Below are 14019 nucleotides of genomic sequence, written 5' to 3'. Positions count from 1 at the left end.
CCGATACCGATTTTACCAAACAGCTATTAGCCGATTCCGATATTGGTCAATTGCATAAAGCAGGGCTTAAAAACGAAAAGAAAAAAAGATTTTTTCACTGAGCAGAATCTACAAAAAGAAAAAAAATAATGAAGAGAGTCTTGAATGATCTCTCTTAGTCATAGCCAATGCATCATCTTTTCTAGATTTAGCAAAGACCAAATGTATTAAACAAAAGAAAAAACTGTCAACGCAATAAAAACATTAAATAATTTTTTTCAAGATATTTAAAAATGTTTCAGCATGGATTAAAAATTCTACTCCTATAAGAGTTGATTTTGAGAGGAAAAAAACAGCCTAAATTAGTAGGCTGTACGTTGCATTTTATTATTACATTATAAAGTGGGCTAAAATAATGGTAAATAAAAGCAAAATTAAAGCAAAATTACACAATTAGGCTATTTTAGTTCCCTTCTCTCCACAACAAATCCTCTAAAGTTGTATTTAGGCTTAATATAAGCGTTTTACTGGTTGGATGCATCAGCGTCACGTTTGCATAGGCCGTACTGACAAACGATATTTTGTACAGATTTTATTTTGTTTTGGCAAATATTTAATTATTTTGCCCAGAGAAAAACGTTGGGATTATGCAACAGACATGCAACTTGTTGTCTCCATGCAGTTAATTAGTAAACCATCGGTATCGGCCCTTTTCATGCTATTTCCGATGGCTTTAAAATAATTTAAAAAAAATGGCCGATAAATATCGGTGGCCAATACATCGGTGCATCTCTTATATATATATATATATATATACATATACATACATACATACATACATACACACATATATTATTTATAGTAAGTAAAAATAGTGTTAGATTTTCCTTACCATGTTTGAAGACCACAACCTGCGTATCTCCAACTTCAGAGAGGTACACACTGTCACAGTGTCCCATCTCTTCTGGGGTCGGGGGAGTCTGTTTTGAAAAATCAGATTTAAAAAAAAATCTGTTTTGAAAAAAAGATTGAGACTGACAGAGTGACCATAATGATGTAAACTGGCTTGTCACCAACTCACATCATACAAAATGCACTCATGAAACTTAACTCAAAATAACTCACCAGTCTGGGCAATGCTGTGGCTCCCACAGTTTTGCATAGTCTTCTGAGGTCCCACTTTGAATTCAGCCTGGGTGAAGTACAAACAGCATTCATAAATTTTGCTTTTATTCTCATTTAACAAGCCAACACATTAAAAAAAAACTGAAAAAATGCTGAATCAAGCAGCACAAAAAAGGCGGCATCTTCCTCTCTCTCACCTGACCACCATGAGCTTGTACTTGTTGGCGTAATGAAGGGCCATGTCAGCGACTTTGCCCCCAGTCACGACCACATTGGCCCCTGAATCAGCGATAGACTTCACCTGGGCCTCCATCATGTCCTCTTCTCCTTTACTGAAATTCATGAGCTCCTCTGCGTTCTTTATAAGTACTGTTCCCTGTGAAGCATCAGAAATAATTATTGAAGGAAGAAAGCCCAAAAAGCAAAGGAGAACATGATTTAATGCACATTTCTTGAACATCATACAAAATAAATACTGTCAACCCATAGATACAAAAGGTCCATCTAATCCAATTCAATAAGCATTTTCCTACCTTTGTTTCAGTAACCATGCAGTCAAACGGACAGGAGAACACTGCTATCTTTGTGTCTTTCACTGATGTGATGTCTCCTTCTGTCTCTTTCTTAAATACCATCCCATGGAGCATCATAGAAGAGTTCAGTCCACAGCCCTACAAAGAAAAAAGAAAGAAAAAAACTGAAACTGACCCACAGACACTCATTCATTTAAAGCAGTGCCTAAAATCATGTTATACTTACCAAAATTTTGCACACTCTGACATTATCAACATTGAAATTGCCAGACTCAGGGAAGATAGAGACTGTAAAATAAGTAGTAATAATAAAATGATTATGTATAATGTAATAATAAAATGATTAAAATGAGAACATTTTAAATTCACAAAAAAAAAAAAAAGAATCACAAAATTAAAAAAAAAACGTCACAAAATTATGTATAATGTAATAATAAAATGATTAAAATGAGAACATTTTAAATTCACAAAAAAAAAAAAAGAATCACAAAATTAAAAAAAAAACGTCACAAAATTAAACAACTTTCCTAGAGCACACCAAAGCGATCATGCCTTACCACAGGCCTGTGCGATAAGGTTGGCCAGGAAGTCCTCATTGCCGTACTGTTTGCTCATGATGGCTGAGTGGATCATGGCTGTGGCCTCATCCAGATCGTGCAGGTTCTTCGCAGACGAACAGACGCAGTCGGGCAGAATCTCCAGAGCTTTCTTACATGCCATCTCATAACCCTCAATCACCTGGGATTCAACATAATCATCAGCTCAGGCAAACATGCTGTCAATAATGCAAATAAATGATATGGTAGTTTTCAACTTAACATGAATTTGCAGGGATTAATCATACTACTTAACCCTCATAATGCATTCGGGTCTGTTTTGACTAGGGCTGCATGATAAATCGCATGCGATATTTAATGCCCATCTTGTCAGTAAAGCCGCTTCTGTAATCAGCGGTAAATCTCCATCACGTGTGTGCTTTCACATGGAGCAGTTTACTACAGTTTACTACACAGAGCCGTTGTTAACTGACAAGCTGCGCAAAACCACATTCATATATGATCGTGGTTTTGCGCAGCTTGTCAGTGAACAAAGGCTCTGTGTAGTAAATACTGCTCCATGTGAAAGCACGCACGTGATGGAGATTTACCGCTGATTACAGAAGTGGCTTTACTGACAAGATGCGCATTAAATATCGCATGCGATTTATCGTGCAGCCCTAGTTTTGACCCAGAAAATATTTTTTTTAGTTGAGACTCTAAAACAGACATTTTTTTTTTTATAACAACTTAATGCAACCTCTTTCCTGACAGTGACATACTGCATTAGTGAGGTTGTTTACTGACCTCTGAAACAGACAGGCCCATCCTCAGCAGTTCCTCTGCAAGCTCCAGCAGAGCACCAGCAAACACCAGCACAAAGTTTGTGCCATCACCTACTTCCTGCTCTTGCATGTGGGATGCCATCACGATCATTTTGGCTGCCGGGTGCTGAACCTTGAGGGAAGGAAGGAAAGAAAGAGAAAAAAAAAAAGAGACATACAAATATAAATAAATAACAAAGAGACATATAATCTTCCTAAGTATATGCATTAGTTCTTGTTTTTTTCACAATTATTATTATTTACCTCCAGCTCTCTGAGAATGGTGGCAGCATCATTTGTGACAAAGAGTTTCTCCAAGTGGTTGATGACCATTTTGTTCATACCTGTACAGAATTAAATGATCATGTGATATCCAGTGATATCACTAAAAAGGTCTAATACATCATAGTGAACACATAGCCTCACCATTGGGTCCGTATGCAGTTCTTGTGGTCTGTGCCAGTTCTTTGCATGCTTGGATGTTTCTGAAAACAGCCTCCTCAAGACCCGAATAGTGCTGATTGTGGAAAACAAATAGCAAACATAAGTCAAAAGTAATTTCATATTTTGAAAACATAAAACACTTGGGGCTGCTTAGTGGTTTCAATATTCAACACTGAGTAACATGCTTATTGATTATTTCAAAGTGAAATACTAGGCAGCGAGGGATCAGTTGACATTTCTATAATGTATAGCGTAACATTTCTTTAAGAAACTTTGCATATACATCATGCAGTAATTGCAGATTCACACACCATTACTATCATACAAAGAAAACAAAAAGCAATGCTGCATTGGTATAGATCTATCAGAAAGAACCATGAGTAGTAATGATATTTGCTGGTATAATGTTTATCAAAACTGCATTTGTCAGCGCTATGGACGTGAATATCTATTAAAAAATCTCAAATACTTAATTTAGAAGCTAAACAGTTACAAAAGCAAATTAACTGGAAATTAAAAACACTGAATCTCTGAAAGCAAATTGTGTTGTTAGTTAAATGATCTGATCAGCATATCAACAAACCTAATATCCAGAGATTACGAATGGGGAACTGCCATTTTATGGCAAACTGCACCCTTTATGGTTTATTATTCATTTATTTTTTTATATAGACCTTTTAAAAAGTACATTTAAAGAGCGTTGTGATTCTACAGCTTACCAAAATCAATTTACTTTCTTAAATTACCTATAAGTCAGTTGGGTGAGTGGGTGAGTGAGTGAGTGTCTGTCTGTCAGTGGCACATGTCTTCGGCTAACATGCTAACTTCATTCATCCATTACTTTCTAACGAATCCCCAAGTTCTCTCAAGCCCTCCATATTTCATTAAGACCTAACAGTAATGACGGACTTGTACAAAATTCTATTCTTCCGCTGAAGTCTGAAGGGTGTGCTGGTTTTACCGGTAGTTGGGCGCTATGAGGCCCATGTTCTAGAAACCTCTATGTGGAGTCACTGTGTGTGCGCTCTATAAACAACACAATACAAGCTAAACGCTGCTTCAACAGCCCTACCTTCGCACCATCCTTTAACATCTGAGCAAAGCCCGGGGCTTTGGGGACGTGAAGAGCCATTTTGAGCAGATAAGATAGATATTAAACTGATGCTGGATGAGGCTGCAGCGCACAAGAAGCATGCAGCTAAGAAAGAACAGGCGCCGCTGCAGAGAGCAGAAACACGGATTACTGATCCAGACAGACGAGAGAGTGGAGCGCCGATTGATCCCCACCCAATAACAGAAATTTTATTTATTTATTTATTTATTTATGAGCTTCTTTTAATTTCAAAAATTAAATTTTAAATAAAAAAATTCTCATTTTAAATTTAAATTTTAAATGGTAAAATGTAATAATAATAATAATAATAATAATAATATACCCAATATATATCGTTAATTATTCATATCACTTTGAATAGTAGTAATCAAATTGGTATAATAATTTTTTTTCTGAGCCAATTGAATTTATGAATTTAGTCTATAATATCACCAAAGAACTATTATTTATTATTTCTATCTTTAAAATTAAATAAAATATTACAAATATATATATTTAAAATATAAAAATGAAATATAAAGATATTTAAAATAAAGTAGAGTAAATAAATAATAGAATAATAAATCAATACATTAGAATAAATTCATAGATTAATTTGGCTCAAACTAATTTCTCAAATGGCTCAAAACACACACACACACACACACTTATTATTTTTTATTTCCATTTTTTGCAGTCTATTTGTGTGTGTGTGTGTGTGTGTGTGTGTAAATTGCATTTAAATATACAATTTCTCATTTTAAATTTAAATAAAATAATTTAAATAAATTTAAATGTAAAATAATTTTGATATACCTCATATATGTTAAGTATTCATATCACTTTAAATTAATTAATAATCTAATTATTTGTTATAATAAGTTTGAAGCAAATTAATCTTTGAACTTATTCTACTGTATTGATTTATTATTCTATTATTTATTAATCTGTTTTATTTAATGTACTTTACACACACAGAATCACAGTGCCACTCTGACAGCCTCCTGCTGAAGAGCTGTGATAACTTTGGCTGTGTTTGTGAGCCTGCTTTTGGCTTCTCAGTGTTCACTACAAGGATTAGGACTAGTTTACTGTGACTTTTGACAGTATAAACACAGTGCAGAAGATTTACAGGATTCTCAATGGAGTGTCTTCAGCTCTGTGTCCTCTGCTGAGCGACTCTTGAGGCTCTTTTAAGATTTTTATTACAGAGTTTTCTGTAAATACGTTTCTACTGTCAGGTAAGGGGTTTTTATTGTTTCCTATAGTCATATGTAACAAATTGAACTTCTTAAAAATCTTCTTTTAGCTTTAACAAGTAAAGTTACAGTAGCCAATGAGCCTTTTTAACAGGCTATATATAGTAGCCTTTTCATACTTTTCATAACATTACCATTGGGCTTTCAGTCTTCTGTAAAAATATATAAATATAAAGTATAGTAAATATACATATAGTATAAACATACACAAATATGATTTCATAAGTCATTTCAACACTAAGAAACACTGTGCAGCCAATACAGAGGTATGATCTCATTTGCTGGCTGGAAGAGGATTTATCTCCAATTGTTTCATCCCTGATGCAACTTTGGGCACATGATGAAACCTTCTCATGACCCCTGAAAGGCTGCTGATCTCATACATCTGAAGCATAAATAAGGTTCATATCCACCCGTTTAATCCTCATCTGCTTTTTTTTCTAGGAATAAATGATCACCTCAACTAGACGCGTCTCTGCAGATAAACCTGAAGTACAAATCGCTTTCAGCCTCGACGAAACTTCAGGTAACGCATCTGTTAGGAATATGCAGATTTTTATTTTAGACATTTACATGCTTGTGACAAAGACAATGCAACTGAGAGACTAAAATAGAGTTGCATTCCCCCGCTCTGCACGGTCCACACGATGCGTGACTTCTACCAAAATGGCAACAAGCAAAACCCACCCAAAGCCTCTCATGTGGGATCAATTCAGCTTTTGCCATCCTTTCCAAAGAAACAGGTGCCCCTCTATTTTAGTTGATCTCTGGCATCTTAAAAACAAAATATCCACCTAGCCACAAAGTCAACAGCGCTGTCAAAGTGTTTTACAGCTATTCGGGCAAATGCTTTGATGGCAGCTGCTGCCTGGGCATTGCAGCATCAGGTTTCTGTTTTAATACCTCACTGCTGCATGATTCACTCATTTGCTTTTAGAACACTGGCCTAAATTTAAAAGCATTTAATACTTCACGCTTCGCCGCTACTTTGCCCTGCGTCCTTTTTTTCTTTCCCAAAAGTGGAACACAAATCCTACACATAAACATGCTACATTTTAGTCTTCTTCCCCATAATCCTTCCTTCTTTACTTTTTTCTTTGTGTGTGTGTGTGTAATTAACAGCCACTCATTTATGAAAACTATAAAATGATCAAATAAATGTAGTTTAACTGAAATAAAGAAATTAAAACAACTGTGGAGAACAAAAGCTAAACTAAAAAACATTTACATAACTCCAAAACTAAACTCTAAAATAAACAAACAAATAAATAAATACATAAATAATAATAATAGCAATTATATATATATATATATATATATATATATATAATACTATTATTATTATTATACATATATATGTATAATATAATATATATTATATATTATTAAACTATTATACATAAAATAATTCTGATATAAAATTCTACAATTATATATACAAAAAATAAAATTCTCTCTCTATATATATATATATCAGTGGCATTCCGTCCATATAAGCATATCCATATAAGGATAATATGAATTATCCTGTGAATTTATTCTCTCAAATGGTCTGGGTATGCGGAGCATTCACAGCTTATATGGACGGAACGCCGCTGATATACACTATTATACATTATTATACATAAAATAATTCTAAAATTGTACAATTATATATACAAAAATTTTTATTCTACACAAACACACATTCACACACTATAATTAAACATAAAATAACGCTAATATAACATTTTACAATTATATATATACAAAAAAATAAATTCTACACACACACACTATACATATATAGAGAAATGAACAGTCACTTGTTAATGACAATTAAAATATATATATATTTATTATATGGAGATGAATTATTATCGTGTTTAGTTTACAAATACATTTAAATGAAATAAACAGGGAAACAGTACCTTAAAAAAGTGTATTACTCCAAAACTAAACTAAACTAAATTAAATGCTAAAATAAATAATAATGAATTAATAACAAGCTAATAAATAATCACATTATTTAAAATGTTATTATTATTATTATTATTATTATCATGCACATAATAAAATTATTATTATATGAAATATGTTCTATATATATTTTAAACATTTGTACTTTTAAATAATACATATTTTTCTTATATTATATTGTATTATATAAAACAATGCAAGACTGGTGCAGTGAATTTTTTTTTCTCCAAAATAATATATATGCAGCCAGTCAGCCAAAATGACATGAAACGGTCATGCTTCTCCCCACCTGGCCACATTCTGCAGGAATCACGTGCATATCATGTTTCAGATATTATCCTTGCAAATTTTTATGTATATTTATCTTATAATTGGCCGTCTGGCTGAGGCATGACTGTAAACAGGCCTGTTTTTAGCTGGTTGCATCAGAGGATTCTCAGCGTGAGTGAGTGAGTGAGTGAGCCCCACTTGGACATGGACATAGCTGGCATGGCGGGAATCAGTGCAGACAAGCTGTCTGTCAGAGCGCTCGTTAAAGACAAGTCATTGCGAAGAACCTGGGAGATAGTTACTTTCAGTCTGTCCGTTTTGGATTTAGAGTCCATGGCCGAACAGCTGGTGCTCGACTTTGGCTTTTCGCACTGATCTGGAAGCAGTTTCTAGGTGAATGGCCACATGTATGTTCACATAAGGAAACCTGGATCCGTGTAAACACTAACTGGACATGCTGTGGTGACGTGTGCACTGTGGTATGGTTCAGCTGATTAGATGGATGTAGATGTCACCACTAAGGCCTTGGAGTAAAGATCTCAAACATTAGCATTCATTCTCATACCAGACATATTCCTCTGGCTTTCTTTTCCTCTCAGAGTTGAAAGATGCAGAGGATCCCCTTCCATCATTCCCTGACCTTGAACAACGCCTGCAGGTAAAGTTTATTAATAATCTGTTTAAAACATGACGGCATAATACTGCATGCTTAGAATACAATTACAGTGTCTGCTGTAATAAACCTCTGGTAGTAGTAGATATTATACATCTGACTTTATATCTCACAACTAAAGATTGTTGTGTGTGCGATAATCACAGTGTGGGGTCATTGTTTGCAGAAAAAAACTGTAGAAAGACTAAATCCACTGTGCTAATATTAGCGCTGAACAGCAGAATCAGCAGAAGTGTGAGGGTTTTTAAACAAGGGTGAAGTGAAATGATCCTGCATGTAAGCTTCAGGAGGAAAGAAGCAAAACCAGACACATTAACCCAGACTACATTATGAACATCTGCAGGTCACAGAAATATATTACTGCTGCTTTAAAATGTTTGTTGTCGTCTCTTCCTTGAGTGAGGATATTTGTTTCTCCTTGCATCTTTTATTCAGTTTATTTAATGGGACATATGCTGTAGAGAATCCAACTTTCTCATGCAGGAAATGTTTCAGCAATGCTTCTGTAAGACCACAAGATGGCATTAGTTTTATTTACTTTTAAGTTATCATTAGACTTAACAGGAAATCAAAATTAAATGATAATATCAAAATGACAAATTATAAATTTGAAAGAAAAATAAAGGTATATGAAATAAAAATATATTAAATATTTAAATAAAAGTATTAAATGTTAATTTATTGTTATTATTATTATTGTTGAAAATACATGTATTAAATACTAATAATAACAAAAATAATAACTACATTTAATTTTTTGCCATTAGAAGCCCATACATGTATATTATTACTATTATTATTATTATTATTATAAATACATAATATAAATACATTTATTATACATATTATACATATTATTATTATTAGTGTTGTTGTTAAAATACATTTATTAAATACAAAATAATCATTATTATAATAATTACATTTAATTTTTACCATTAGAAGCCCATGCATTATTATTATTATTATCAATACATAATATAAATATAAATACATTTAATTAAATAAAAACTGATCATTATTAATTAAAAATCTTTAAAAAAAAATTTTTTTACTAGAAGCCCATCAGTTTTATTATTATTATTGCTGTTGTTTAATTATTATTTAATACAAATCTTTATTACATAAAAAATATTAAATAAAAACATTTAGCTCATAAATTACACACTTTGTATCTAATATACCGTTTTTGGTCTTATTGTGAACAGTATGAAAAATAAATCCTTCCTCATAATCATTCATCAAAATGCAATAACTTGCTTTTCTTTTTCGGGTGACGTCCTCCAAATTTTCACAATCCAGTCAATTCCTGATGCACAAAATGTCCTGGCCAACTTTTTTTCCCCCTTTAAATATGTTGTTTCACTCAAAAATACTTTACATTACGCAAGTAAAATGGAGAGTGAATGCTGTTTCATGCTGACATGAAGGGTTGGTTTTGACTAGATCAGTACTTTTTCTCATACAGTTTCCTCATAACTAGTACATTACTGATACCAAAAAAAGGCTTTGTCACGAATATCATATACTCTCTCAGACTGTTTTTTTAGGGAAAAGGCTAAAGGGAGCAAACCATAAGAGCTTACATGTGTCTCTTCGCATCATGAAATGTGCTGACTATCGTATAGATTAAAAAAATCTGTAATCTTTATCCTTCAATATATTTTTAGCAATCTATAAAGCTGTTTGTGAAATTATTTCATTTTTATTTAAATTTGTGCTGCTAGCATTTAAAGGAAGATTCCCCATAAAAGTGTCCCTCTCTGAAATGCTGAAATTGTCCTACATCAGAATAGGCTGGACTTAACACGCACACACACACATTAGGGGAAAAACTGGGAGAAGTTGAAGCGTTTTGTCGTGTGGATGATATTCTGTAGGACTGTGGCACGAGTCATTGTGAAAGAAGAAGTTCCTGACACAAAAGGAATAAAAAAGTCAAGCGTCTCACAAACTGTTTCCACATTCATCTATTGATTGAAACCCTCTTGTCAGGCCGTATGACGATTCTGTGTATATTCCAGGATGTAGCAGACAATCCAAATATAACAAGTTCCTGAATTCATCTCCAGTCACTGCAGCTACAGTATATAGACAGATATGTGTCAACTAACTCATTAAAAAGAGCAATTGTGGTTTGTGCTGAAGTATTAGGAAAAATAAAACACTTACAGTTTCACCAATAAAAAAATGTGATGTAATAATGTCATCACCTTCCTCACTAGCCGGTGCTGCCGTGTCGGTCTCTAAAGGAGTCCACTGAAGTATACAAAAACCACTGCACGATGGCCAACGAGTTCAACCAGGTCAAACATGAAATCGCCAGGCTGGAAGACAGAAAGTAAGCTTTAAAAATAACTCGAACACAAACATGTCTTCATGATATTACTCAGATCGATTTCAAATTCAGAGTTGTTAATTACCCTATTAATACGCTATTGTGTTTGTACAATTAACAAAATATACTTTGATACAGTATGTTTTATATAAACACACACATATTTGTAAGTATGAACAGACAGACAAGACAACTGATCAAAGCTGCCATTGTCTGCCTTCATGGAGTCATGCTGCTCTACTGGTTAAAATTGTCCTGTGTAATCATGACAAGACCTGGCATATTGTACTGTGGTATGCAGGACTTTTTGTTTTTTTTAACATTTACATTGCAAAACCACACTTTGATGAAAACAAAAGTGCACTGTAAAGCCTAACAAGTATACTCCAATTTGTAGGATTCCAAACAACCCTTTTTTGAGTTTTTAAAAAGTACATTTGTATTTTCAAACCACATACACTACAATCATTTGCAAACTAGTCGTGAAAATGTATGTAAACATAACTAATGTTAAATGCATGCACGACTTAGATTTGTAAAGCATAAATACTATATTTATATCATATCACACACACACACACACACACACACACACACACACATATATATATATATATATATATATATATATATACAGAGGCTGGTTCTGGTTTATTTATAGAGGGAAACACAAAACGCTTCTTGTTATCTAAATGCCACTGTAAATTTCCAGTGTTTGTTCTCTTTCTCATTTTCTTTTTTTTTTCCTCATGTGTTTTCCACACATGAACTTTTTCAAAAACACTGAGTTCAGATAAAGCAACAAGCTCAGCTAGAGAACCATTTCTGATGTTCCCTAGTGATATACTGTATACATATAGTATGTCTCTGATTCATCCTTGTGCAGTTAAACAATTTTAACTCTTTGTTTTCCACATTTTAAACCTTCATATTAAACAAAAGACACAGAAACGTGGCTGTCACCACATTACGACCCTGCTCAAACAGTTAACTATGGTCCAAAGGCCATATGCAGACCACCTGCTGGCTCAGTGCCTTTGTGAGCTAGTGAAACATTACAAACCGCAGACAAGTCTCTTCATCTAGACCAGTGTTTCTCAACCCTGGTCCTGAGCGCCCCCCAACACTGCACATTTTGTATGTCTCCCTTTTCTGACACACCCATTTCAGATCCTGGAGTTTCTTTTAATGAGCTAATGTTGAGTTGAATTAGGTGTGTTTGATTAGGGAGACACACAAAATGTGCAGTGCTGGGGGGTGCCCAGGACCAGGGTTGAGAAACACTGATCTAGACGTCTACTAATAATATTTGTTTTTGTTTTTTTTCCCGATTGAGATCATTGTACCAGGTACCAAAGCTCTGGCATCAACAGTTTCACTTCCTATTAAATAGTTTCGGGTACAGAACCGCCAACTGTAGTCACCTGTCTGACACCCAGCCCACATAATATGTTATTTTTGCACACACCTTTCATATCATCATTACATTAAATACAGTCATTAAAAGATGTGATGTACTGAATGATTATAACATGTTATTTGTGTTTGTCACGCTCAGGAGAGAGCTCATGGCAGAGCTGCTAGAGGATGAAAAGGTGTCGATGGAGTTTGCACGACTTGAGGAGGAATACAGTATACTTACGGAAGAGAACCAAAATCTGATAACAGTCCATAGCCAACGCGCACAGCAGCTAGAGACGCTCCGAGTGATCAGTCAAAAGAGGCAGGGCTCCTCATGACCTTTGACAACATGTGTGAAAGAGCTTTCATCTCTGGGTCTTCACTAATGCTTATAAACATCTCAGCGTTCCTTCAGTGCTTGTGTAATGTACTGAAGCCGAAAACTGGTCTTGAATCAGTGTGCTTAGACTGAGAGACTTAATCAGTGTATATTTCATACATTTTAAGCTAATATGGGTCTATTTCAGAGCAGATGGTCTTGTGGCCCAAACTTGAGCTGAGAGGTCGCCTCACTCATATATGTCTGATATCGCATTCTGAATATATACTGTTTTTCTTCTTTGTGTGTTTTAAGGGCGTGTTTGTTGACAAATGTGCTTCACTCACTTAAACTGTACAGAAGAAATGCTCTGCTGTGAAAGTTGCTCTCAGTAAAAGTTTTTACTGTTTACTCTCTGCCAATTGCATAAAAAAGGAATTAAGGAATTACATTTCTGTTCAGCTATTTGAGTTCAAGCTAGGTGACGATAAATGTATGACTACACACCATTGTTTAGTCACTCAGCAACAGGGAACTTGGGTTTCGAAATGTGATCTGCTCATTTTAGGATTGTGAAACCCTTCAAAAATATCAATGGCTGACACCCCCATCTTACACAGCTGAAATACCAGAGTTGCATGTCCACAAACCAGTTTAGCAGCATGAAAGGTTTGCGTCCTCCAGATTTAGGGTTTATTTAGTCTAGAGAGCTTTGTTTAGTTAGTGAAGGTTTCCTTTTCTTTATCAGAATTATGATTGTGAATGTTAAAAATGTAATGGCATATGCTTATTTTGACATTTGTGAGTAGCATTTTACACTACAGTGTTTACTAACCATAATATGTAAATTGTACCATAAAATAGTTACATTATTTTCTATTAGTATTATATAACTCACAACTTATGTAAAGACTCCAAATAAAAAAGACTATTATGGTATTGAATGAATGATTTTAAGCATTATACATTTTATAAGTTAAGAAGACACAAAGTGTGCTTGTGTCTGGCTACACTGGTCCAAATATTCAATATACTGAATATTCCATTTCGTTATTGTTTGTAAGTTTCCCAACATGGGACTGAAGAGGTTAAATGTGTCTGTCAGTCTGTACAGTGGACTGTTGGTGAAAAGAAAACCACGGAAGTCTGTCGGCGAAAAGCAAGGAAGTAGTGACGTTAATGATTGACAGTACAGAGGGCCAATGAAAAGAGGGCTGTGTTTCAGAAGGCGGGACAAAAACAATTTTTTTGGCAGAAGTCACATGA

At 34.2% G+C, this 14019-nt stretch overlaps 2 protein-coding genes across 3 annotated transcripts in view; one reads left to right on the top strand and one right to left on the bottom strand.

Moving 5' to 3' along the window:
- Positions 1-4697, bottom strand: part of cct8 (chaperonin containing TCP1, subunit 8 (theta)) — a 9356-nt gene extending 4659 nt beyond the window's left edge. Inside the window, exons 1-10 of one of the 2 annotated variants that reach the window (XM_016528406.1) lie at positions 4514-4697; positions 3424-3514; positions 3262-3341; positions 2981-3130; positions 2195-2375; positions 1864-1925; positions 1638-1775; positions 1302-1480; positions 1105-1171; positions 872-959 (exon numbers count right to left, since the gene is read on the bottom strand). In XM_016528406.1, coding sequence (XP_016383892.1) covers positions 872-959; positions 1105-1171; positions 1302-1480; positions 1638-1775; positions 1864-1925; positions 2195-2375; positions 2981-3130; positions 3262-3341; positions 3424-3514; positions 4514-4573 — 1096 coding nt within the window. In that variant the 5' untranslated portion in view covers positions 4574-4697. The remainder of the gene's footprint in view (positions 1-871; positions 960-1104; positions 1172-1301; positions 1481-1637; positions 1776-1863; positions 1926-2194; positions 2376-2980; positions 3131-3261; positions 3342-3423; positions 3515-4513) is intronic. The other variant, XM_016528407.1, reaches the window with a different exon arrangement.
- Positions 4698-6247: 1550 nt separating this feature from the next.
- map3k7cl (map3k7 C-terminal like) lies at positions 6248-12810 on the top strand. The gene is made up of 4 exons (XM_016528327.1): positions 6248-6319; positions 8622-8680; positions 10921-11036; positions 12592-12810. The coding sequence occupies exons 3-4, from the start codon at positions 10981-10983 to the stop codon at positions 12770-12772; spliced, it is 237 nt and encodes a 78-aa protein (XP_016383813.1). The 5' UTR covers positions 6248-6319; positions 8622-8680; positions 10921-10980; the 3' UTR covers positions 12773-12810.
- Positions 12811-14019: the final 1209 nt, after the last annotated feature.

This window comes from Sinocyclocheilus rhinocerous, unplaced genomic scaffold, assembly GCF_001515625.1.
Source record: "Sinocyclocheilus rhinocerous isolate Xijiao unplaced genomic scaffold, SAMN03320098_v1.1 scaffold603, whole genome shotgun sequence".
Classification (NCBI taxonomy): domain Eukaryota; kingdom Metazoa; phylum Chordata; class Actinopteri; order Cypriniformes; family Cyprinidae; genus Sinocyclocheilus; species Sinocyclocheilus rhinocerous.
This window is presented reverse-complemented; position numbering and strand designations above follow the sequence as displayed.

Bases quoted from the DNA above. Each gene is read 5' to 3' on its own strand.
- map3k7cl (XM_016528327.1), top strand. From the start codon at position 10,981: ATGGCCAACGAGTTCAACCAGGTCAAACATGAAATCGCCAGGCTGGAA. The intron at 11,037-12,591 runs GTAAGCTTTAAA...TGTCACGCTCAG, and splicing joins GCCAGGCTGGAAGACAGAAA to GAGAGAGCTCATGGCAGAGC.